The sequence below is a fragment of the Apodemus sylvaticus genome, chromosome 5 (genome assembly GCF_947179515.1).
Source record: "Apodemus sylvaticus chromosome 5, mApoSyl1.1, whole genome shotgun sequence".
NCBI lineage: Eukaryota > Metazoa > Chordata > Mammalia > Rodentia > Muridae > Apodemus > Apodemus sylvaticus.
The window spans coordinates 84435905-84463576 of NC_067476.1; the positions used below are offsets into that span (position 1 = coordinate 84435905).

A 27672-nucleotide genomic window follows, 5' to 3' on the forward strand; every position below is an offset into this window, starting at 1 on the left:
ATGATTCTGACTGGAAAGGAAACACACTGTGAAGACATCGCCTAAGAATACAGAAGTGATTTCAAAGCTATGGACATGCTAATGTCCTTAGGACATAGAGAAAACATCACAAGTATCTTCTGCTCTTGTTGTTTCCGTGGGTCTCAGGTTCTGAAACCATCAACCCTTAACTTCATCCTGAAACTCCTTAAATTTGACCAGCTGAAGTCCAGTCGTCAGTGTACTCTACCCGCAAATGTAATTCTAATAAATGGAGAAATGTCCCAAGACACTGCCCTTGTCTGCTTCTTATATCTTCAGACCTCCTCAGCTGGTCAGCTCAAGTCATCAGAAGATGTTTCCTGTGCCTACTTGTTTATTTATGATTTAGTTTGTTTTCAATTATGTGGATTTTTTTCTGTGTGCATGAACACATGCAGAAGCACTTGGGTACACACTGGGACCTGTGAATATCTGTGTAGAAGTTGGGTGAGGCACTGGATCTCCTGGAGCTAGAGTTACAGGTGGTTGTGAGTCCCTCAACATGGGTGTTAGGAACCTAACTCCTGTCCTATCTATGCAAGAGTAGCAAGTGCTCTTAACTGATGAGCCATCTGCTATCTGCTTACCTTTTCATGAGTCTCTTTCAGAGGCCACATTGCTATAGTTCATAAGCTGAGAGAAGAAGGGCCAGGGTCTTAGACCGTGAGATAAAGAGCTTTAAACAATGACCTGAATCTGCCATGCCCCATGCTTCTGGAAATGTTCTCATCTTTACAAATAGATAATTTTCTTCCTATAGTTTTATTTAAATCATCCCAGCCCGTTTTGTTGAAAGGATCTTTCATGACTATTTATTTTCACAAGTTTCTCCTATCACAGTTTACAATCCCGTGGGGTCTTCTGAACAACATCTTCTCCTCTACTAAACTGTGCTCTCCTTGAGGTCAGGAATGGGATCTATTGCTCTCTGTTTCATTCAGCAGTCAGCCTCCTTCCTGATACTCAGTGTCACGTATCTGACACTCAATAATTGCTTGTTGAACGATAGAGTCACCATGCTTTTGGTACTGAGCCTAGTGGGGAAATGAGGCACAGGTGGTCATGTGGTTGCTCTTGGTTAGCCTGCCTCTGAGTGGATCCAGTGAATTAATTCCTTATTGATTTGCCAACAGATGCCTATAAACTTAGCAGCTTCGAATAGCCCATATTGATCACTTTCTAACTTTGGAAGTCAGCTAAAATGAATCTTAGGCAAGACAAGGGTGTTAGCTCCATTGCTTTCTCCTTTCTAGTTTCTAGAAATCCTTCCTCCCACTTGCCATAAGGCCCCCTCCTCTATTTTCAAAGACCCTTATTCCTGAAGCTCTACTCCTATTAGTGCCCCTCCTTTTCAGACTCTCACCCTTTGCTGTCCTTCCTACCCCAACTAGTCACACCCAGACAATTCAGCACCCTTCTCCTATCCCAGGATTCTTAAGTAAGTTGTGTCTGCAAAATCCCTTCTGCCAGATTCCCCTGGGGTCATTCTCTGTGACTGAGATGGCTCTATTAATAGAACGGGCTAGCAGGGCAGAGCTGGGTTTGCTCACATAAGTACAGACATGCTAGTGAAATTACTTCAGGGAATTAATTCTTGGATAAAATGGAGGCATCCAGGCTGGAAATGAACCACTCTGCCGCTTGGAGAATAGGATTTGGCAGCTAGCAAAATAGGACAAACCTTATTTGGCCTTCGTGTCGAAATATGAAGTCTTAGAAATTAATTTTATGAATTTGCAAATGAGTCACTGTGTGGTGACCCATTTTGTTATCAGGAGTTACAAGGACCTAGAAATTTTAGGAAACCTGGGAGGGGATGATGCTGTAGGGTGGAGAGATGGAGAATGTTAAGACATGAGTCCACAGCTTGGAGGCACGTTTGCTCTTCAGAAAGTGCAAAAACCATGCTGTCTGACAAAGCAGGGGCAGTATCGGAGGAAGACAGATCTATAATGGAAGTCCTCTGGACCAGCTGTTCTAGGTACTTCCTCAAGAGGAAGAGCATGTCCCAACTTTGATACCATCCAGCAGAGCAAAGCTGACTCTCCTGGCTCAGGGCTCCAAGCTGGATCCTGTGCATCTGAATTGAGAAGGGATGTATATCGGCGCCTAACTCGACCAGCGAGGAAAGACACATATATCCCAGCAGCCCTCGCTTAGGGGTGTGTCACATTGTGATAGGAGCACTAAGGTGCACCTTATTAGCATACCAGTACTGAGTCACTGTGTGGTCGTACTGCGCATGCGCCAGAGTTGTTTACCAGGACTAAGATTTTCCTGCCAGCGCCATCTCGCAAGGACGCTGGATAAAGTGGCTTCCCACAGATGTAGTTCCAGAGTTTGATGAGCTTCAATCAAGGCTTGCTTCTCTACACTGCCTCTGAGCCTGGCTGGCTTCTGTGACTGAGTTAGCTACAGTTTCTAGTGGTCTGGGTCATGGAAAGGAGACAGGAGATAAATTAGGGCAGCCACTACATTGGACAGCATTGTATCTATGGAGATTGGTTAAAGGACCCCCGTGGTTCTCCAAAATCCACGTCTGCTCAAGTCTCTCGTATAAAATTACGGTCTTTGTGTACTACTCCTATACACCTTTTTGTACCTTCTCCTACACACTTTAAAGCATTTCTGGCTAATTAGACCTACTAAAGTATAATACCATATAAGCAGTTGCTATAATGTTTGGGTAATGGTTTTATCCTTTTTATGAGATTTTTCCCTTTGCTTTTGTTTAGTAAGAAAAACCACTAGAAAAGACAAAAGGATAACCCTGCCAGGCTGATGCAGCCTGACTACCACTGGCGGCATCAAACCCTAAAATTCCAGATCTAAATTACAGAATTAAGATCATTTACCGAAAAAGAAATGTAAAAATTGTAAAATGACATCCTCAATAGAACACAACGAAACCTATTTTTAAAAATTCTATATATGTTTAGTATAGTTTCTTTTTTTAAATTTTATTTTCTATATTCTTTGTTTACATTCCAAATGATTTCCCCTTTCCCGGATCTCCCCTCCCCATATGTCCCATAAACCTTCTTCTCTCCATCCATTCTCAAATCACCTCCCTCCTTTTTTTCTCTGTCCTTATATTCCCCTCCAATGCTAGATCAATCCTTTCCAGATCAGGACCTTCTCCATACTTCTTCATGGGAGTCATTTGTTATGCGATTTGTGCCTTGGGTATTCAGGGCTTCTGGGCTAATTAATATCCACTTATCAGAGATTGCATTCCATGTGTATTCTTTTGTGACTAGGTGATCTCACTTAGGATGATATTTTCCAGATCAAACCATTTGCCTAAAAATTTTGTGAATTCATTGTTTCTAATTGCTGAGTAATATTCCATTGTGTAAATATACCACATTTTCTGTATCCATTCCTCCTTTGAGGGGCATCTGGGTTCTTTCCAGCTTCTGGCTATTATAAATAAGGCTGCTATGAATATAATGGAGCATGTGTCTTTATTGCATGCCGGGGAAACCTTTGGGTATATGCCCAGGAGAGGTATAGCAGGGTCCTCCGGAAGTGTCATGCCCAGTTTTCTGAGGAACCGCCAGACTGATTTCCAAATTGGTTGTACCATCTTACAGCCCCACCAGCAGTGGAGGAGTGTTCCTCTTTCTCCACATCCTTGCCAACACCTGCTGTCTCCTGAGTTTTTGACCTTAGCCATTCTGACTGGTGTGAGGTGAAATCTCAGGGTTGTTTTGATTTGCTTTTCCCTAATGACTAATGATGTTGAGCACTTCTTAAGGTGCCTCTCGGCCATCCGAATTTCTTCAGGTGAAAATTCTTTGTTTAGATCTGTGTCCCATTTTTTAATAGGGTTATTTGGTTCCCTGGGGTCTAACTTCTTGAGTTCCTTGTATATATTGGATATTAGCCCTCTATTAGATGTAGGGTTGGTGAATATCCTTTCCCAATTTGATGGTTGCCATTTTGTCCTTTTAACAGTGTTCTTTGCCTTACAGAAACTTTGTAATTTTATGAGGTCCCATTTGTCAATTCTTGATCTAAGAGCATAAGCTACTGGTGATCTGTTCAGGGTCTTCCCCAGTTTCTTTTCTATTAGTTTCAGTGTGTCTGGTTTTACATGGAGGTCCTTGATCCACTAGGAGTGAAATTTAGTACTTGGAGATAAGAATGGATCAATTCGCTTTCTTCTGCATGCTGACCTCCAATTGAACCAGCACCATTTGTTGAAAAGGCTATCTTTTTTCCACTGGATGTTTTTGGCTCCTTTGTCGAAGATCAAGTGACCGTAGGTGTGTGGGTTCATCTCTGGATCTTCAATTCTATTCCATTGGTCCACTTGTCTGTCACTGTGCCAATACCATGCAGTTTTTAATACTATTGCTCTGTAGTATTGCTTGAAGTCAGGGATACTGATTCCCCCAGAATTTCTTTTGTTGTTGAGAATAGTTTTAGCTATCCTGGGTTTTTTGTTATTCCAGATGAATTTGAGAATTGCTTTTTCTAACTCTGTGAAGAACTGAGTTGGGATTTTGATGGGGTTTACGTTGAATCTGTAGATTGCTTTTGGCAAGATGGCCATTTTAACTATATTAATCCTGCCGATCCACGAGCATGGCAGATTTTTCCATTTTCTGAGGTCTTCTTCGATTTCCTTCTTCAGAGACCTGAAGTTCTTGTCATATAGATCCTTCACTTGTTTGGTTAGAGTCACACCAAGATACTTTATATTGTTTGTGGCTATTGTGAAGGGTGTCATTTCTCTAACTTCTTTCTCAGCCTGCTTATCCTTTGAGTATAGGAAGGCAACTGATTTGCTTGAGTTGATTTTATAACCAGCCACTTTGCTGAGGTTGTTTATCAGCTGTAGTTCTCTGGTGGAGGTTTTCGGGTCACTTAAGTAGACTATCATGTCATCTGCAAATAGTGATAATTTGACTTCTTCCTTTCCAATTTGTATCCCCTTGACCTCTTTATGTTGTCTAATTGTTCTAGCTAGAACTTCAAGAACTATATTGAAAAGATATGGAGAGAGAGGACAGCCTTGTCTAGTCCCTGATTTTAGTGGGATTGCTTCAAGTTTCTCTCTGTTTAGTTTGATGTTGGCTACTGGTTTGCTGTAATATTGCTTTAACTATGTTTAGGTATGGGCCTTGAATTCCTGTTCTTTCCAAGACTTTTAGCATGAAAGGATGCTGAATTTTGTCAGATGCTTTTTTCTGCATCTAATGAGATGATCATATGGTTTTTTTCTTTGAGTTTGTTTATGTAGTGGATAGCATTGATGGATTTCCTTATATTGAACCATCCCTGCATTCCTGGGATGAAGCCTACTTGATCACGGTGGATGATCGTTTTGATGTGTTCTTGGATTTGGTTGGCAAGAATTTTATTAAGTATTGTTGCATCAATATTCATAAGAGAAATTGGCCTGAAGTTCTCTTTCTTTGTTGGATCTTTGTGTGGTTTTGGTATCAGTATAATTGTGGTTTCATAGAACGAGTTGGGTAGAGTCCCTTCTGTTTCTATTTTGTGGAATAGTTTGAATAGTGTTAGGTCTTCTATGAAGGTCTGATAGAATTCTGCACTGAAGCCATCTGGTCCCGTGCTATTTTTGGTTGGGAGACTTTCTATGACCCTTTTTATTTCTTCTCGTGTTATGGGACTGTTTAGTTGATTTATTTGATCCTGATTTAGTTTTCGTGTCAGATATCTGTCTAGGAAACTGTCCATTTCCTCCAGATTCTCCAGTTGTGTTGAGTATAGGCTTTTGTAGTAGGATCTAATAATTTTTTGAATTTCCTCAGTTTCTGTTGTTATATCTCCCTTTTCATTTCTTTTTAATTGGAAAATTTGACCGGAAGGTGTTTCAATCTGGGAATGTCGAACCTGTAGATAAAGAGGGCTGGCTGAAATAAAAACAGAAAGAATAAAACCAGCTCTGAATGCTTAAAGACCATAGGATGTGGTGTATGATAGAGGCAGTGGAGTGGGATGCTTGTGCAATGTGCTTCTAATGAGACCAGGGAGGCCCTCTCTGCTTGGGTGTGATACAGTGCTGGGGCAGAGGCTGTGGGAAGAGCAAGGAGGAAAGGCCTTCAGTGTGTAAGAGTTTGGGGGAGGGTGTCAGAGAAACTGAGAGAAGATCAGAAATAGTGACCAACTAAAGACCACAGGGGGAGGGGAAGACGAAGGCTCTTCATCGCTCTGGGAACCACAGCAGAGCTTTTTGTATTGGCCTCTTCTATTTGTGTCTCTTACCTTCTTTTCCTTTTGAGAATCAATTCTTTTCACATACAATAAATTCTGACTACAGTTTCCCCTCCCTCTACTCCTCTCAGTTCCTCTCCTCTCCCCCTTCCTTCCAGATCCACTCCCCCTTTGTCTCTCATTAGAAAAGAATGAGCATTTAAGAGATAAGAACAAAACAAGACAAAATAAAATATAATAAGATAAAACTAAAACCCTGATATTGAGGTTGGACAAGGCAACCAGACAGGAGGAAAAGAGTCTCGAGAGCTGTCAAAAGAGTCAGAGACCCACTTGTGCACACACTCATAAAAGCACTAAGCTGAAAGCTATAATGTATATGCAGAGGACTTGGTGTAGACCTGCCTTGGACCTGTGCTTACTGCTTCAGTCTCTGCGAGTTCTTAAGAACCTTGCTTAATTGATACAGTGGGTCTTGTTCTTCTGGTGTCCTCTAGCCCTTCTGGATCTTATACTCTTTCGACCTCCTCTTCTGCAGGGTTCCTCTGAACTCTGAGGGGAGGAATTTGATGGAGACATCCTATTTAGGGGTGTGTGCTCCAAGGACTCTCTCTCCATGTAATATCTGGCCATGGGGTCTCTGCATTTGTTCCTATCTGCTGAGGAAGTTTCACTACCATAGAGGAAGCATCTCTGATGATGACTGAATAAGACACTGATATATGAGCACAGAAGAATATCATTAGGAGTCATTTATTGATTTTACTCAGACCAGTAGTATTTGGTTTTACGTTAGGTCTATGGCCTATCTAGTTTCTGGTATTTGGTCACTCAAACAGTGTCTAGTGTGGGTCAGTGTTGTGGAGTGGGCTTTAAGCCAAATCAGACACTGGTTAGCTACTCCCATAATTTCTGTGCCACTGTTGCACTGGTATATCTTAGAGTCAGGACAGATTGTAGATCAAAGGTTTTGTCGCTGAGCTATGTTTCTCTTTTGGTAGTCTTTTGCACACCAAAGACATTAGAATGTAGGGACGGAAGTCTCCATCTAGGTACCAGTTTGACTTCTCCATGGTCAATGAATTGAGTGATTTTTGTCATCAGCAATAGCGCCCTGCTGTTAGTTTGTGACAAGCAACCCATTGTTTTAGCAACAGCCTCAGTTGTTTGGGAATTTCCATGGGATCTCCTTAGCCAACAACTCAATTGAGTGCAAATGAGTCCCAATACTGCAAACCTTGTCTGGTGATAAGAGATGGCCACTTGGGACTTCATACCCTCCATTATTAAGAAACTTCATTTGGGTCACCTTTATATATTTAGGTAGTTTTCACTATACTAGGTTTCCACTCCAACCCCAAAGTTCTCCTTAATTGAAGTTGTCTCTCCCCACAGTCCCCCCTTCAAACCTATTTACTCCCTGAAACTCCTGTTCTTGTCTCCACTCACCCTGGGTCCACCCATGAAAGCTGTTCTATTTTCCCCTCAGAGGGAGATCCATGTGTTTCCAGTCCTAGTCCTTTCTTCTGTGCCCAACATTCCAGAATCTACAAATTGTAGGGTTGGCTGTCATTTACTTAATGGCTAATATCCATAAATACATACCATATTTATCTTTCTGGATCTGGGTTATTCCACTCAGGATGATATTTTCTAGTTCCATCCATTTGCCTGCAGATTTCATGATGACATTTTTTTAAAGCAGCTGAGTAATACTCCATGTATAAACATATTTTCTTTATTCTTCTGTTAAGGGTTGTTTCTAGCATCTGGATAGTATGAATAGAATAGCAGTGAACACAACTGAGCAAGGGCACTTGTGGTAGGATGAAGCACCCTTTGGGTGTATTTGCCCAAGAATGGTATAGCAGGGGCTTAAGATAGATGGAACCCAATTGTCTGAGGAACTGACATATTGATTTCCATGATGGTTGTACAAGCTTGCACTTCCATCAGCAGTGGAGGAGTGTTTCCCTTACTCCACCACCTCACCAGCATGTGCTATCACTTGCGTTTTTTATCTTAGCCACTCTGGCAGGTTTAAGATGGAATCTCAAAAGTTTATATTTCCCTGATGGCTAGAGATGCATTTCTTTATGTGTTTCTAAGTCATTTAAGATCCTTCTATTGAGGAATACTTTTTAAATTGATTGTTTGATTTTTTTGAAATTTCTTTCTTGGGTTCTTAATGTATTTGGGGTAGTTGTACTTTATTGGATGAAGAATTCATAAAAGTCTTTTCCCATTCTTCAGGCTGTTGCTTTGTCCTAATGATTATGTCCTTTACCTCCCAAGAGATTGTGTTTATTAGATCCCATTTATTAATTGATGATCTTAGTACCTGCACTATTGGTGTTCTCTTCAGGAAGTCTTCTCCTGTGACAGTACATTCAAAGCTGTTCCCTACTTTCTCTTCTATGAGGTTAAGTGTATCTGGTTTTATTTTTGGATCTTTGATCCATGTGGACTTGAGTTTTGTGTAGAGTGGTTAGTAGGGGTCTTTTTCATTCCTCTACATGCAAAGATCCAGTCTGACCAGCACTTTTTGTTAAAGATGCTGTCTGTTTCCTATTATGTATTTCCTATTGTGCCTTTATAAGAAAATATCAGGTGCTTGGATTTATGTCTTTAGCTCGATTCCATTGATCAACATGTCTGTTTTTTTCTAACAATACCATGGGTTTTTATTATTATAGCTCTGTAGTACAACTTGAAATCAGGGATGGTGATCCCTCCAGAAGTTATTTTATTGTTCAGGATTATTTTAGTTATCCTGGGATTTAAAACAAAAAGTGTTGTTGCTTTTCCTGTGAAGTTGATAACTGTTCTTTCAGAATCTGTAAAGGAATTTTGATAGCTAATCTGTAGATTGCTTTTGGTAAAATGGCCATTTTTACTATGTTAATCCTACCAATCCATAAACACAAGAGAGAGAGAGAGAGTGATCTTTCTATCTTTTGATCATTTCTTTCTTCAAAGACTTGAAGAAGTTATTGTTACACGCTACACAAGTCTTTTGCTTACTTGGTTAAAATTATCCCCAATATGTTTTATATTATTTGTGGGTATGGTAAAAAAGCATTGTTTTCTAATTTTTTTCTCAGCCTGTTTGTTGTTTATATATAGGAAGGCTACTGATTTTTTTGGGGGGGGGGTTAATCTTGTATCTAGGTGCCAGAAGTGGTGGTGCATGCCTTTAATCCCAGCACTTGGGAGGCAGAGGCAGGCAGATTTCTGAGTTCGAAGCCAGCCTGGTCTACAGAGTGAGTTCCAGGACAGCCAGGGCTACACCCTGTCTTGAAAAACAAAAACAAAAGCAAAAACAAAAACAAAAATTCTTGTATGTAGTCACTTTACTGAAGATGCTTATCAACTGTAGGAGTTCCCTGGTAGAATTTTTGGGATCATTTATGTATACTTTCATATCATGTGTGAATAGCAATGCCTTGACTTCTTCCTTTTCAATTAGTATCCCCTTAATTTCCTTTAGTTTTCTTATTGTTCTATGCAAAACTCCAAGTACTATATTGAAGAGATATTGAGAGAGTGGACATGTCTTATCCATGATTTTGGTGGAATTGCTTTAAGTTTCTTTCCATTTAATTTGATGTTGATTATAGACTTGCTGTATATTTTTTTTTAAAGTGTTTAGGTATGTACTTTGTATTCCTGATATCTCCAAGGATTTAATCATGAAGGGATGATGGATTTTGTTAAAAGCTTTTTTAGCATCTAATGAGATGATCATGTGGAGGCTTTTCTTTCAATTTGTTTATATGGTGTATTACAGCTTTTCATATGTTGACCCACCTCTGCATCTCTGGGATGAAGCCTCCTTGATCCTGGTGAATGATCTTTGTGATGGGTTCTTAGATTCAGTTTGCAAATATTTTATTGAATATTTTTCTATCTATGTTCATAAGAGAAATTTGCCTGTAATTTTCTTTCCTTTTGGGTCTTTATGTGATTCAGATATCAGTGTAGCTGTGGCTTCATAAAATGAATTTGACAATATTCCTTCTGTTTCTATTTTATGGAGTAATTTGAAGAGTATTAGTGCTAATTTGTCTTTGAAATCTTGGTAGAATTCTGCACAAAAACCATCTGTCCCTAGACTTTTTTGATTAAGGAGTTTTATTGACTGCTTCTATTTTACTAGGGATTATATGTCTATTTCAATTGTTTATCTAATCTTGATTTTACGAGGTAAGTGGTAGCTATTGAGAAAATTACCCATTTATTTTCCAATTTGGTGGAGTACAAGATTTTCAAGTATGTCCTTAGGATTCTCTGGATTTTGTCAGTGTCTGTTCTGTACTCTGTCCATTTCTGGGTTTGTTAATTTGGATATTGTCTCTTCATCTTTCATTTACTTTGGATAAAGTTTTGTCTAACTTGTTTCTTTTCTCAAAGAATCAACTTTTTATTATCTTTATCTTTATTTCATAGACTCCATATACTGTTCTCTTTGTTTCTGTTTTGTTGATTTTAGCCCTCAGTTTAATTATTTTTTTGCAGCCTGTTCCTCTTGGATGTGTTTGCTTCTTTTTTTCTAGAGCTTTCAGGTGTCCTGCTAATATGGTGCTAGTGTGAGATCTCTCCATTTTTTTAAAGGTAGGCACTTTAATATCATGAACTTTCCTCTTAGATCTTTGTATGCATTTCAATTGGAAAATATTTTTACATCTAGGCAATTTTCATCTTTGTATATTGACAAAATCGTGGCCATTTTCAAGTTCCTAAGCAAAAGAGGACAGGCCTCAGCAAGTCTAAGAGTGATGTTAATTAACTGAAACTTGCTGTGAGTGCATTTCTCATTCTGTGGCTTGGAGTAAAATTTATGATTTAATGTCTATGTTATGAAGGAAGATCTATAAATTAGATGGGAATTCTCAAAAGTCTGCATCTATTTCATGCAACTAATGTCACAAAATCATTGGAATAATTTACATTGCTATTTCAATGCCATTTTTGTAAATTTAAAATTTTTATGTCCTGAAAAAGATTTTTTCTTAATGTTACTTGGGTTAAATTACTGTGACTGAGAAGCTATTATTCATCTCTGTGTACTATTTATTTTTTTAAACCTCTGTCTCATGTTTACCTGTAATCAACCAATGTTATGGAAGTTGTAGTTTATTGTATTAAGAATACAAAGGCATTTGTTGTACAGAGAATCAAATTAGTCAACACATTGCCACTATACTGTTATAGTCTCAAAACAAATATTGGAAAAAGAGATTTATAGTCAGCGAGTGTACTTAGCTAAGAAGGTGGAAGGATCTGTGATGATGTAAAGATGTTGCAAAGAATCTGTTTTATAAATCTTCGAGGAGCTGTGAGGTCTTCCTATTTCTTGATTGTTTCCTCCTAATCCTTTCCATCCTATCAGGTGGCTAATCATAGCTTGAAAGTTTTATTGTTGATAAATGATTAAGGTACAGATAAAAATATTAATATCCACTGTTTACTACCATACTATTCTAAATGCAAGTGACCATATATACTTTCTTGAGACAGTTTTTTAACAAAAGAAAAGCAGCATCAGTCTTTTGTAAATTTTCTTGTTCCAAAGAAAAGTTATATTTTGTAGATAAAATTATATAAATAATATTTATATCAAATAATATTTATGGCCAAAGAGACTCTTAATGACATATTGCTCTCCTCATAGATCAGTGCATTGTTCAGCCCTCATTAGAGAAGTTGCTTCTTGCAGTGCATGGTAAATTAACTGAGACCCACGACTGGACTGTGTATGGGGAATGAGACTTTGGAGTGCTCAGACCTGAATGGTGTGTCTTTATCATGGTCCTCCGCTCCCTGAGCAAGAGAGAGGGCACAAAGGTTATAAGAGCCAGAGGTGGTGGATTTTTTAAGAAAAATAGCATTTTCCAGACACAACAGGGAAGGTGTACATATGAGATCACAGAGACTTTTACATCATGCACATGACCTGCATAAGTTTAAGCCAGACAAAATCCCAGCGGGATGAAAGGGAAGTGGGTACAAAGTCTCACCCCGCCTAGCAGCTACACAATTGATACCTGCCAGGAAAGTGAAAAATCATTTTTCTCCAATGGAGTGACACTGGGAAAATCAACCACACTCCAAGACAGGCCTTGTGCTCAGGGGTAATTGGCCAAGACAGATAGGATCCTGGTTTTTAGTAGCATCTTTAAAGACAGAGAAAGAACATGAAACTGGGTGGGTAGAGAGGTGGAGGAGTTGGGGGACAGGAAAGATGGAATTTTCTAAGAATAAATATAATAATAATAATAATAATAATTCATTAGTGAATTCAGAATCATGTGCTTGCACCCGTGTGTCATTTTCTTTCTTTCCCATCTAGATTTCAGAAGTTGGGAGAACATCACAGAGGCTCAGCTGAGCACAGAGCCTATCAAAAACAAAACCTCATGCCAATCTAATACCAAGACAAAAAAATAATTGCTGGCCCATTGGTGTTTGTACAAAATGATGAAAGAAAGCTAATCTTTCTTTACTAAACTTTGATAACACTAAACCCAATTTAATGAAATATCCCTTATCTTAAGCTAAACTTTCATAACACTTAACCCAATTTAATGAAGTATTTCTTAATATGCAAAAAGCTCTTTTGCATGGTTCTAGAATCTTCTTTCAACCTGAGCTGGAAAGTAGATGTTGATTTTCTTTTTCATTGCTCTATTTGGTAAATTAATACTGACCAACTCTGTGTTGGCATTTACAAATGTGAGGGAGGGGAACAGAGCTAAACTGCGAAATTCAAAGTCTTGAGGCCCCTGCAGATACTGTGCATGGCGCATGCAGGGATCCCTGCAGAGCGTTTCCAGGGAAGGCTCACGGGACCTTGCCCGGCAGATACACTTCTTCCCCAATACCTGACCCACTTCTGCTTTCATGTTCTTATGCAACAGTTTTAGAAATAGAAAGTGGGGAAAAGGAAAAACAAGCAGGCCAAATCCGGCTAGCATGGCTGTTTTTTAGCCCGAGTTTCTCTGTGCAGCCTCTAGCTGATTCCTCTTATAGATCTCACCAGATGGTTTTCTTTTTTTACTTAAGGTATGTTTTTGCATTTATAAAAAGGAAATGAAAAAAAAACAGAAAGAAAGGGGAAAAAATCCTACCCACAAACAAACACTTTTGCTTCTGGGAAAAAATTCTTGGTTGTACTAAGTTGGGCTAATAATGAGTTCACCCTTGACATTCTCCTAAACATACTAGTGGAGGTACTTTTGTCCTCTCTGTCGGTTTTATCTTTATGACTATGGCATGGTGCAACACTGAAGAGCCAAGTTCGGAAGCAGTGACATAGTCTCTACTTGCCCATAAGCCTTGCATGTGAATGGTTCCATCTAGAGAGTGGTCACTGGGCTTTTCTGATGGGCCCCATTGCTGGACCCCTGTGGAGGCTCCTATGAAGGCCTGCAGTTGAGTCTTTCTTGGTGAAATGCAATGAGCAATGCATGAGGTTATAAAGATTGACCAGCCATATCTCAAGAAAAGTAGAAATGAGAGGCAGTAGTTGGTGATGAGTGCTTTGGTTTCAATCCCCAATACAGCGAAAACAAACAAATATAGAATGTAAGGAATTTATATTGATTTTTGTTGCTACTTTGTTTCCATCCCAATCTCCGGGTAAAAGAAAGCTCAACTCAATCAGTTAACAAAACAAGCTACCAGCCTAGATTGGGCAGATCTCCCACAGCACTACTCTATTTCCATCTATATTATCCCATATAACTTGCGCTTTCTCCAGGCCATGAGCTTCTCTGCCTCCTCTTCGTTCATCCCCGTAGCTCCTCCCCTTCCTCTTTATTCCCCACCCCCTGTCGCTCCTCCCCTAGCCTCTCAGCTCCTCCCACTTCTTTCTGCCCAATCATTGGCTCAAGCCTTTATTTGAAAAGTTAAGGTGGGGAGAAGGTTCACAAGGCAACTCCTCATCTGCAGCCTCTCTGAGGAGTGAAATTAGTATCAAAATACAAGCCCAGGGCTATCCACAACAGGTGTGTTGATTATGAAGTCATTCTATACTTGTCTACTTGTATTTGGTAAAGCATTTTAAGAACTGTATGTATGTATGTAAGTATGTATGTAAGTATGTAAGAGGTTTCCTATAGTTCATGCTGGACTAGAGCTTGCTATATAGACCAAAGATATGCCAGAACTCATGACCCTCTTGCCTCCACATTTAAACCCTGGAGATTACAAGCATGCATCACCACTCCCAGTTTATGTAGGGTGAGGATCAAAACCATTGCTTTATGCATATTAGCTAGGCAACTACTCTCCCAAGTGAGCCACATCCACAGCGTCTGAAGCATGATTCTTTAAAGATCAAAAATAAGATGACAAGCAGGATACATTTTATCTGTATCTCGATGAATGGCTTTGAACACCCCTTGGGGTAGTCCCTTCACTTTCGAGATACTGGCCTGGGAAGAGATCACACCAGTGCCTCTCATTCAGAAAAGATGACACTCTAGTAGGGTGAAGTTGCTTCTTAATGGTGGAGTGTTTGTGGGTCTTCCCATCCTCCCTGGCCCGAGACTCACCTGCTTGGTTTCCATTGCAGAATACACGGTCATTAACGAAGCCTGCCCCGGGGCTGAGTGGAACATCATGTGCAGAGAGTGTTGTGAATATGATCAAATTGAGTGCATCTGCCCAGGAAAGAAGGAAGTGGTGGGTTATACCATCCCATGCTGCAGGAATGAGGATAATGAATGTGACTCCTGTCTCATTCACCCAGGTGAGTGTGCGATGGGACACCATATGTTGCTTTCACATTATCTGAGGTAATGAGCGGGCACAGACTGACTGTCTGGACCCTAGCAGGCAGCCGTCCAGGGCTTTGGTGCCATGGTTATTAAGGCTGATACAACTCAGCCAAGTCTGATTTCAGGAAAAGGAATCAGAGGAGTTAGTATCCTTTCCAATGATCAAGTTGTAAATCTGTGAATTTGCCCACTCATCCGTTTACTTAGCAAGCAGGCTGAGTAGCTCTTAGGCAGACACAGGGAGGGCAATGTGGTGTTTATTTTTTTTTAAAGATTTTTAAATATTTATTTGTGTTTGTGTGTATATATATGTGTCAGTGTGTGCACATGTGTGTATATGCTTCCACGGGGGAGGGTGTCATATTCTTCAGAGACAGAGTTACAGGCAGTGTGAGCTGCCTGGCATGGGTGTCAGAACTGGACTCAGCAAGAACAGTATGTACTCCTAGACATTGAGCCATATTTCCAGGCATTTTCTTTAAAGGCACACTGCCAACATTGCCAGAGCTTCCAGCCTGGTAGGGGAGGTGGAAGCAGGTAGCTGCGATTGGTGCTCTGTCAGTGCTGTGATAGACAGGCACCGGGATGAGAGTGGGGTAAGGCAGAGGAGAGATCAGCGAAGACTTACTAAGCACGGTGAAGCGATGTGGTCTACTGAAGACGGAAGCAGCAGCCTCAAGAGGGTCTAGGGGACTAGAGGGGCTCAGTTGTTGACAGAATGTGCAAAGGACCTCTGTCAAGAGGAAGCATGAGGTTTTGAGAATTCCAAGGAATTCATCCTAGGAGGAAAATCAAGTTCGTCCTGTGAGATGTGAGGAAATGGAAACAGACAGGAGATATTAAGGGAGAGCAATTTGAAGGGAGGAATGGGAGTCAAATTAGGAAGAGCTTTTTCCAAAGTCCTGCTATGAGATCCAGGCTTTAGGAGATCTTTTGGGAAAGGGTTAAGAGTAATTTCTCTTTAGGTACAGTGGGGAAAAGGACTGGAGGAGGACAGGATCAGGGGCAGGATGGGGGGGGGGCGGGGCGGGGGATTAGTGAGGACTGTAATGAAGGTCAGCCTGGAGGATAGAGTTAGGTGAAGGGCGGAGTCATCCCCGAGTGGGATCCGCCATAGTTTGGCATTGGGATGGAGGAGAAGAGGGAAGGGAGGGAAGAGTGGAACTCAAGGATAGAGGTCGAGCTTCTTAGCGCGCTTCCCTTGCGGCTGGCACTGAGTGTTTTCCAGGATGGAAAACATGGAACTTGCACTGCCTCACTTTCTGACTCCTCCCAGGAGGCTCATCTTGCCCTCTAGGACACACCGGATGGGAAGGACAGAGCCTGCCCAGTGAGATCGCTGAAGGCTGAAGAATGAAAGAGCAAAACTGGGCTGGTGGGATTTCTCTTTCTGTCTTCTCCCTTCTTTTAAAAATGGAGAGTAGCAGTGAAAATGAAACCAGGATTGACTTCAGTCCAGCTGCACATTTGATTTCAGGAAAGAAGCTTAGCACCCAGCTTCCTGAACTGGCAAGAACAACTTTTAGAAAAATGACTGAGCATGCCCCAAGATTCCTCTGTGAAGGGACGTTAGCCTCAATCTGGCTGATTTTGAGTAGTTTCAGGGAGATATGTGTTTACTGTTGGGTAACCACAGTAAACACAGTAAACCTCAGCTACTATAAGGTCAGTCACACAAGCAAGAAAGGTACAGTCTACAGGCAGCACCTAGGATCTGGAATCCCTCCTTCAAGGATGCTGGAAGTGATTATTGGCTCTGGTGAGTGAAGGACTCTCCCACACTAATCTTTCTGCTATCCTGAAGGGCAGGCGAGGACAAGGAAGAGGGCGTCTTTGAAACTCTGCAGAGCAGTGAGCTGAAGATGTACAAGTAGCCACCACCACTGAGAACCTGAGAGGTCTCTGTGCTTATCACGGGGACCTGCAGCTTGTTTATCTTTGTCATTTATCAGTTTTAGTCATCGCCTTCTTTAGCATGTACAGGAACACGCTTTAGGGTACTGAGAATCTCTTCATGACCTCTAGTCTTTATCCTGCAGACATGACTCCTCGTATGATCACGTTAGCTTTAAAAGGCATGAACAAGTCATTCAGATTTCATAGATATTTCCAGTCCCAGATCAGTAATCAGCCATTTTTCCAAGAAACTCTTATTCTAAGAGCACAGTCTGGGTGCTGGGGGTTTTCCTGGCTTTTGGCTTGTCATTGTTAATAGGTAATCATTTTTTAATTTCTCTCTTAGTATGATATTTGTGCATGAGTGTATACACACATGCCCCCCCCCATACACATGCATACCCAGTGAAGGGAATCAAGCCCAGGGTGCATGGTACCTTTGCACTACATGCCACACCCTGATGCTTTTGAGACAGGATTCCTCTGTAGTTCAGGCTGTCGTTGAACTTAAAATATTTCTAACTCAGCCTCTTGAGTGCTTGAATTAAAGGTGTGGTTTATCTGTCTGTCTATCTATCTATCTATCTATCTATCTATTAGTCTATTACCTATTTATCTTTCATCCCTTTATTATCTATTCTCTACTCTTGTTATAAAGAAAAAAATGCATGCAAATACTCAAGTCCATACATAGCAGTACAAGGGTATTTACTTCTTTGACTTTTTCCTCTGATGCTGAAAATTCATTTCCCATTAATATTAATGTAATTCCTTATCTGTCTCATCATACAGCATGCAATAGATGTGCAAAATAACAAGAGCATTATATGTACCACCAACAATCCTGATGCGTACAGACATGATTCTTTATGGTCACCCTTGGCTTTAGAATACATGCTGGTGGATGTGTATAATCAAAATGCTATACTGTAAAATCAATAAATGTGGCTTCTGTTTTGGTGTTATGCCACCTATCTAATATCAAGATAGGTTAATTGTTTTCTGTATCTGAAAATGCAAGGGAACAGGCACATGCATTTATTTTTCTTTCCCCATTTCGCACAAAGACAACAAACCACAAACATTGCTACCTATCCCACAGGATTATTTTTCTTAACAATGTGTGCTGGAGATGTTTCATATCAGATAGATCCATTTTCTTCATTTCTTTTGCAGGTACATGTGACTGCATTTCATAAATTATTATAGTTAATTGTCAGTGGATTTCTTCCAGCTCTTTGCTATTACAACTTAAATATTTACTATCTACAGTGTTTGGAGTCCAACATATTTAGTATTTCAAGGTTTAGGGAATGTTGCATATATAAGCAATGAGATTCTTGAAGCAAGCACCCAAGGCTAAATGTGAAATTCTCTTTTTACTTTTTATACAACTTATATCCATAGTTTGAGGCAAAGGTATATTTTTTAATATACCTTTGTTTTGGCTATTATCGGCCACGTAAGACTTGCTATGCTATTTGCTACTTGTGCTGATGCGTGTGTGCGCGCACACACACACAAACACACACACAATCCTATTTTGAACTAAAATTTCTCAGATTAGGGATGTCCAACCTATTCCAACAACACTAGAGTGAATGCTCTAAACACATCAATTAGAATTCTTATAGTTTATCTTTGGGGTAGACTTCTAGAAAGTGAAGTCAGGGGTCAAAGGGAGGCATGTATATTGTTTTCTAGCTTTTGTCTAATTCTTTAAGATGCCTTTAGCACTCATGATGAGGATATATATGAGGGTATTGTTTTGTTAACCAGTGTAACAAAATTGTCATCTGGATTTCTATCAATCCCATAGGTGGAAAATAGAATATGTTATGACTTCAGTTTACATTTTTGTCTTGAAAGAAAAATGATAGTCTTAGTTTCGGATATATACATGGATACAGCTCGATTGGTTGAGTGCACGCCCTGGACTTGGTCCCTGACACTGCATGAGCTCAGTGGGTGGCCTCTAATCAATCCCTGAACTCTAAGGTGAAAGCAAATAGGATCTGCAACAGCTCCTCTGGCAACCTGTGAGCTCCCTAGTTCATTCCCGCTGAGCTTTGCCCATCTTCGTCTCTAGCCTGGGTTTTGTAGCTGGAACCTAAGGACCCTAATATGTAGCTGAGTCAAGGAATAGCATTAGCAGGGCAGTTGAGGGCAGTCTCTGGGTCCATTTGTCTCTTTGGTGACACATGATTGGCCTTTGCAAGGCTCAGGGAGTCCACTGGGACTCAGTTCTGGGACACAGGATGGACTAAACACATCAATCATAGCAGCAGCTCAGCTTCTCTGGTAGGAGGGAAGACAAAGCCTGGAGAAATGGAAAGAGAACTATGAGTCACTCTGCGATAGAGAAAACACACACACACACACACACACACACACATGCACACACACACACACACACACACACACACACACACAGCAAAGCAGCATGTTGTCAACCCAAGCAAACAGTGGCCTTCTCCAGCAGTTCATTAGTCATTCATTTTCCAGGATAATTTTCATTCAGTATTATACTGGGCTCTGAAGATTTAATGCAGACCAAGCTGTAGCCCTTTGCTTTTGTCTGCTATAGAAAAATGGAAATAAACAATGGTAAGGATAAGCCAGGTGGAATTATGGGAAAGCAGAATAATAATAGTTTGTGATCTGACAGTACTTACTATTTACACCTTGCTTTTGATATGTTAATGTATTTTTAAACAGTAACAAGAGGCAGATACAATTTAATCACATCTTGACAGGTGAGAGCATTAGGGCAGGTCTTAGGTCTGTGTTTTGATAAGTGGGAAGAAATCATTTCTGCCTTTTCTCACACTCTCTCAACTCTTCGGGAGACCTGGCTTTTGAGATGAACCACACCTGAACAAGGCCCAGCCCTCCCTGGCTCTGCCTGCCTGATCTTCCTTGAGCAAGACTGTAGCCACGGCTGGTGCTGATTGCATGCTGTACTTTTGTTATACGAGAGCCTGGCAGACAAATATCTACAGAAACTCATTTGTCATCAGTAAATGAATGATTAAAACAAAATGCATAGTATGTAGCAGAAGGCTAATTTTTGTATGTGTATTTATATGCAGGTTAGTTGTGTGTGTATGTGTGTGTGCGTATGTGCACATGTGTGTATGTGTGTGTGGAGGCCAGAGGACGACACTGGCTGTCACTCCTCAGACATGGCCAATTGGCCTTTCACTGGCCTGGAACTTGCCAAGTAGACTGGAGTGACTGGCCAGTGATTCCTGGGGTTTGCCCATCTATGTCTCTGCAAAACTGGGATCACAAATTTATGCCATCATACATAACTTAAAAACAAAAACAAAAACCTGGGTTCTGGGAGTTGAACACAGCTCTGGATTGTGTTCCCGGCCACCAGGTATAAGAAAGAGTGTTAAGAGAATCCTCCAGATGCCATTTTTAAAAAGTAAATTCTTTTGTTTATGTGAATTTTCCATTATACAACAAACATGAAATAAATTTATAAAGAACAAAAACTAGTTCTACACTAGCTGGATTCCATCATTCCCTATAAACTAATGTGTATTACTTTCTATAAAACCACAGTTGGCCATCAGTGCTCAAATCCCCTATCACACTCCTTTTTGAATCTGGGTAAATCTCCTGTTCATTGGTATGAGCAGGTTCACCTAAGATTATTGGTGTTTTTCCAGGTCTAGATACTGGGGCAGAGACGGGGCTTTGCAGAGAGACATACAGTTTGCTTCCTGAGAAGACTCAAATCTGCAAATGTATACACAAGTATTTTGGGATGTTTCAGGTTGTACCATCTTTGAAAACTGCAAGAGCTGCCGGAATGGTTCATGGGGCGGAACTCTGGATGACTTCTACGTGAAGGGATTCTACTGTGCAGAGTGCAGGGCAGGCTGGTACGGAGGAGACTGTATGCGTAAGTAGACCCCCTGTGCCTACATACAAGCTGTCTTTACTCAGCTTCGAATACAACTCATGTTTATCTTGTTGGAATCTCAGTTTTGGAAAGCCTGTGCCTAGAGATAGGACTATTAAAATAAAGATGTATTTCCGTCTATCCAGGGTGGATAATGGACATGTGTTTGGGATTGTGTTTCTAGAAGCTTCCTTATCTGGTTCTCAAGTTCAGCTTTTGCTCAAATAAGGCCATATCCTTACACCCCCACTCTCTCTCTCTCTCTCTCTCTCTCTCTCTCTCTCTCTCTCTCTCTCTCTCTCTCTCTCTCTCTCTCCACAATGGATTTCCATGCCAGGAGAACTTTTGAAGTGGCTTTGATCAGCAGACAATAAAATAGGCTCCACTATTGTCCTGAGTAGTGTATTCAAAATAGGAATCTCTTTGATACATTTCTTAACTCCTGGGTTAAGTTCTTGAAACCACAATAAACTCCTAGCACACCATTTTACCCAGGAAGGGAATTCTTCTGGAAAGTACTTGATCTCAGAGGATCATTTGTTGTTATTCTTCTCTGAGCATCAAAGCTCTTTGAAAGTAGAATGGAAATCTGGTATCTCGCTCACTCCAGGATGCTCCTCATGCCAACCTTGGGTGTCCTCTGAGAGCCTGCACCCATAGCAATGCCCAAGTGCTGGAATGTCAGCAATCAGACACTGTTGGGATAACCAGCTTTCCTTCTATGAATGACATTTCCAGTTTACAGAGACTTTGTTTATAGTGATGCTGACCCAACCACTGGGCCCAACTCATAGCCAGATGCTAGTAGTGTTAAGACGCCACCACACCCAGAGGAAGAGAGGCGTTTGTTTATATTCCAGAGTGAACATAACAGTTCTGGAAGGTAGGTACATTTTAAAATGCTGGTCTCTACTGCTGATTTAAAATTTCCCTGCCACTTTAATTGGGTTCTAGGAAATTTAATTTGGGGCTTTGTAGATTTTTTTCCCAGGCATGCCAGCTGTATGATATAATCTGCTTTTTACCTTGGTACCTATTCTAGGTGATGGTGGGAGAAAACAATGATCAGGGTACAAACTATATAGATTGACTTGGGGTAAAGTAATGATTGCATTCTACTACATATGACTTTGGGCAAGTCATTTAGCCTCAATGATGAAGAATGCTGTCTATCTTATAGCACTGATTAAGTGTGGTAATACATCTGAAGTATTGCTTTGCTTAGAGATAGCGAAAGCCCACTGTCATACACATTAGTGATACAATGACTTTTTCATCACATACCTCTAATTGATAAGATGGTAAGAAGTCCAAATACAAAACTACTTTCAATAATAGCTTAGAAAAAACAGAGTCCTGAAAATACAGCTCCGACGGTGAAGTGCTGGCCATGTAAGCGTAAGGACCCAAGTTTGATCTTTAGCACCTGTGTGAAGAGCTGGGCATGGTGATCTGGGGAAGCTGGAGACGAGTGGATCACCAGAGATTGCAGATGGCCAAGCTTAATCAACTTGGTAAGTGCCAGGCCAAGTATGGCCTAAAACAGACAGACAGACAGACAGACAGACAGACAAGCAAACAAAGATGGAGAGTATCTGAGAAATGACATTCAAGTTCCTCTGATATCCATACACATGAGATTCATGAGCATACACACACACACACACACACACACACACACACACAGGTAATTCTTAAACATATCATGCTCAGTCTGGATAATGTTAATGGTATGTGTATTTTCAGGGATGACCATATATCGTTGGATATAGTTCCTGGTGCATGGTCGAGTCTTGTGGACCTTTCTTTATCCAGTTTGGCATGTTCATTGATATCACCCTTGTTCAGTTCATGCTCGTGCATGAGACTTAGTGGGAGCTGCCTATACTACTAGAAGACACAATTCCAAAACAAAATTCCTGGTCTTCTTGCATTTATAATTTTTCTGCACCCTTCTCTATAATTATTCCTGAGCTTTAGGTACAGGAATATTCTGTAAATTTATCTATTGGAACTGCTTTCTGATTAGTAGTGGTTTTTGCAGTGGTCTCTGTCTGTTGCAAAGGTAGGGGAACTGGATTCAGTTTGTGTCAAGTTGACAAAAACTAACCCAGAAAGCCAGAAAAATGACACCTGACAGGTAATTCTAGCAACGTGTCAAAGGCTCATTGAAGTGGAGTCAGTGCTGTGTGCAAAGGTCATAGTTAGAAATGCTACTTCGGTGGCTAGGTAGGGAGGAAAGAGCAAGACACACTAGAAGAGTAGCAAGGGACCTCAAGTTTGTCTGAATAGCAGGTACCCAGAAATATCCCCCAAGCAAGACCTTTCCTAAAGTCTCGGTCAGTTAGGTGTTGGCTTGAGCTTCAGTATGCTGCTGGCTGCAGAGTCTGATTGGTTGGATTGCCAATGATATGGCTCTACGAGTCAGGCTTTCTTCAGGACAACAGAGCTGGCTCAGGGAAGATAGTGATCCCACTAGACAGGTTAAGTAGGACTTTGTGGTCTTATCTGTCAGATGGTACTTTCACCCAAAGGAATACACCCCAGGTGCTGGACACACAATGATGAGTAGACAGACGCTGTCTCTTCTGTTGTAGAGCTTGCCCTCCAGAAAAGGAAGATAAAAACAACACGAAGAAGTAAAAAACAAACACAGAGAGCAGTTTATTCTGTAAAGTAAACAAACAGAAGAAGGGCCAGATTCCTGTCTGCATCTGATTCTGTCTGGAACCCGTGGGATGCTGTGATTGCATTCTGCCTGCTTTGAAAGTCTCATTCCACACAGTGTCTGTCGTCACAGCCGCAAGCACAAGCAGAGCATTTCTTATGGAAGCCCAGTCTGGTCATCGTGGATTACAATGAGCCCTCGAGGAGAATGAATTCTGTCTGTGGAAAGAAGGTCAAACCCAAGAAGACAGCAGTTCCACGTTCTTAGGTTCTTGTCGCCTATGTAAATTAAAAAAAAATGCAAGGGAAGAAGAAATGCATTTGTCTGTCTGCTGAACGCCTATCTGGAGCTGATCATTATACTGCCTCCTGTGAAGGTGGAAAGGGGACCCCATGGTCTTATTCTAGCTGGGGCACAATACAGGCACTACGAGGCTGTACCACTATGTTCCCAGTAGATGGCGCTCAAACAATCCTTTCAGTCTGTCCTTTCTCCAGCAGGAGGAGGGCTTCTTTCCTGTAGGGAAATTGTGGGGAAACGTTCCATTTCTCTTCCTGAGTAACATGTGCAATCTTATCAGGAAAGGGGAAAGGCAGGTAAACACTAAGAGGCATCAGGCATTCGGCACTGGAGAGACAGAACAGCCCCTTAATTTGTAACTGTCCGTACTGATATTAGCCACCTCCTAACAATCTTAACAGTCAGTATGTGATTGTTTCATCTCCTATTACAGTCAGATTCTAGTCTCCAGGAGAGTGTCTGCATGGCTAAGTCTAGAACCCAGAGAGTTCAATCATTTTCATCTTCCTGCATTAAGAAAGATAGTTTGGTGGTCTTAAAACTATCTGTGCTGGGAGTCATGGGTGCAGTATTACTAAAAGAAAGATCCGTTTCTTTGTACTTTTCTCAATGCTTAAATTAGAATAATTTCACATCTACAGGGTTGAAAGAACTCTGTGCCCATGCTGTCTGCCTGGACTCACCAATTATCATTTTATAAAATGTGACATTATTTCTCTTTTTTTTATACTACAAATGTTAATATTTTGTGTTTTATAGTGTTAGCATAATCTTCCCTTCCTCTGTTTTCCTCTTGAGACTGGGTCTCAGGATGTCGCCTACGGTGGTCTGGAGGCCTCTTCTCTGTCTTCCTGCTTTATCCTTCCAACTGCTGGAAAGACAGCTGTATTTCATGATGCCTAATTTTTCTTTCTGAATCTCAGATTTGGCCAGTGAAGATTTTAACACCTGCCGCCAACACACACACACAGGTGTATTGAGTGTCCCCTCCTCCTTTTCAGTCCTCAGTGAGACCAGGCACTTCTCTGTGACTCTGGGTTTCAGTGGGGCGCTCAGGGCTGTGACTAAGTGCTGGCGATTTGAGGCCTGTTATCTAAAGTCAAGAGCAAGGCTGTTATCGGGGTTCCTTAGACTGGAAAGTGGGCTTCTTCTCTTTTACTGATTCTTTGAAAATTTCACATCATAGTCCCCATTCACACTCACTTCTCAGTCCTTCCATATCTGTTCCCCATCGTGACCCCCCCAACAACAACAGCAACAAAAACCAAGCCCAATGTGTGTTGTCCATAGACTAAACTGCCAGTAGCCTACTCCCTAAAGAAAACTGAGACTTTTCTGCCTGCCCCTCAGCCAGAAGCCACAGATTACGGGGAACAACTCTGCAGTATCCTTATCACATTTTAAAGAGGTCTCTTGGTGGCTTCTTTTTAGGCTGTTACATTTCAGGGGAGGGTACTGGGGTCTGCCCGAGTCGGGGTTGTCCTGGAAGCCTTCCGTGCCCCTCTTATTCAGCTGAGCGCCTGCAGCCACCAACATCACTGCCAAGACATTGATGTCTTGCTCTTTGATCTGGGGCTCTCGGATCGTGGGCTTCCTTGTGGGTTCTGGAGACAGCGTAGACCGTGGACTCAGGCCCTGGGTGCCGGCGGTAGGGCTCACGTGTGGCCCTCAGCAACAGCATGGACTATGGTGACCCTTGAAGGAGGTCCAATCCAGAAAGTGAATCATTCTTCATCTTGGGCCCCCATCATGGCCTAGAGCCTGGGAGATCCTGCATCCGCATCTGCCCCTGGCTGCTGCCTGCCATCCTGCTGACTCCACCGGGCAATGACCTGATCCACCGTCAACCCGGCCCTCTTTCATACCTGCTGCTGTCATTGCATCTCCAGTTCTGCCGCTCTCCACAGTTGGTGCACTGCTCTGCTCTTTCATCTTCCCCATCTCTGTCAAGCATTTGCTCATCGTAGTGACAACCGAGGGCCCATGTGATCGCATGAAAAGAGCTGGCTTCCCAGTGGAGCCACCCTGCTCACCCCAGGGCTGGCTTCTGGAACGGGATTGTGTGTGTGTGCGTAGGTCAGATGTTCTGGTTCTCTTCTTAAATTTAATATTCATTGTATATAGTCATTGTATATGGTACTATGCTATAAGGACAATTGTACACAATCGATGCTATACCTTGAACGTATTTTTCCATTAGTTCCACCTGTTTCTCACTAGTCCCCTTTGCTTCTACTTCCATGTCATACATACATACATACATACATACATACATGGTTTTTATATATTTATGTAAAATGTAGGAACCAACCACATTTTAGAGAAAGCATATGATATCTGTCTTTCTCAGACTGGCCTAATTTCCTTCATATCATCACCTCCATTTGTTTCCATTTTCTCACAATCTAGGCCACATTTCTTTATCCATTGCCTTGCTGTGGGACACTTAGGTTGGTTCCATAACTTAGACATTTGAATAATGCTGCAATATGAATAATGCTGCAATATACATCAATGTGCAAGTGCCTCTGCTCTGTGTTGCCTTGAAGTCCTTCAGGGGAAGACCCAGGAGTGATAGGACTGGGTCATGTGGTTCTTCCTTGTTTTTTTTTTTTTTTTTTTTTTTTTTTTTTTTTAGGAAACTTCATAACAATGAGATTTTCTTGTTTCCCTTCCATAGTGTATAAGCATTTCATTTTCATCTTGCCCACATCCTTGCCAATATTCATTGTGGTTCTTTGTTGTTGTTGTTGTTGTTGCTGTTACTGCCATTCCAATTGGGATATGTTGGAATCTTAATGTAGGTTTAATTTATAGTTCTTTGACGGACAATAAGCTTGAACATTTTTCAAGTGTTTATTGGCTATTTTTGTTTCATTTTTTGCAAGCGGTTCATTTGCCCGTTTATTGATTGGGTTATTCAATTTCTTACTGTTTAATTTTTAAGTTCTTTGTATTAATCCTATCTCAGACATACAGCTACTGAAGATTTTCCTACCATTTTGTAGGTCCCCCCCTCGATGATCCATTTACTTTGCTGTGTAAGAGTTTTTAATTTTCACAAGGTCCTGTTTGTCAACTTTTGGCGTCATTTCCTGAGTGACTTAAGTCTTATTCAGAAAGTCTTTGCTTATTCCTTTATCTTAAATCATTTTCCTACTTTCCTTAATACATTCAGAGTTTTAGGCCTTACATTAAGATCTTAAATCCATTTGGAGTTGATTTTTATACAGGATGAGGGCCATGGCTCTAGGTTCACCTCAGAATGGTATTTTCTTGACTTGACCCTCAGGCTGCTCCTCCCTCACCCACACGTGCACTTCAGGAGGCCTCAAGGCCCCTGAGGCTGTCACTAAGTGATGTTGTAGCCCGTACCACGGGGATTCCAAGGCTTCAACCCCTGAAGGATATTGGGGATCTAAGAAGGTTAGGAAAGCAACCCATATGAGAGGATTTATGGGGAGAGATTATGGCCCCCTAATACGTTTATCTTCTTACTTGTGTTTTGGACAGAGGCAGAGGAGTAGAAGAACTGGCTGTGAGCCATGCCCCAAAATGTTTGAGGGCTAGAGTATCTGAGAGGATGTGTGTGGAGACAACGCATGAGCTGCATCCAGAAATGACTAAGAAAAATCTGAGATGGGAAGGATCAGAAGACGAAGGAAGGGTTGGGTAGGGGTCAGGGACAGAGACAAGGGAGACAGGGGTCCCTTTAATTTTTAATTTTTTAAAATAAATTGTTTTAATAATTAACTTTAATTTTTTTCAAATTCTATTTTTAATGGTGGTTCTTAAATGCTTTAACCTCCCTTGTAGCCCACCATCCACCAGAGCTAGTGGAAAAGAAAGGATATGGGGCAGTAGGGGGGATGGGGGGAAGTGGACCTGTTTAGAAAGGT

At 41.2% G+C, this 27672-nt stretch overlaps 1 protein-coding gene across 1 annotated transcript in view; it reads left to right on the plus strand.

Moving 5' to 3' along the window:
• Window positions 1-27672, plus strand: part of Pamr1 (peptidase domain containing associated with muscle regeneration 1) — an 88671-nt gene that overhangs the window by 18335 nt on the left and 42664 nt on the right. The window contains exons 2-3 of the mRNA XM_052183088.1: window positions 14789-14965; window positions 20677-20805. Of these exons, the coding sequence (XP_052039048.1) occupies window positions 14789-14965; window positions 20677-20805 (306 nt within the window). The remainder of the gene's footprint in view (window positions 1-14788; window positions 14966-20676; window positions 20806-27672) is intronic.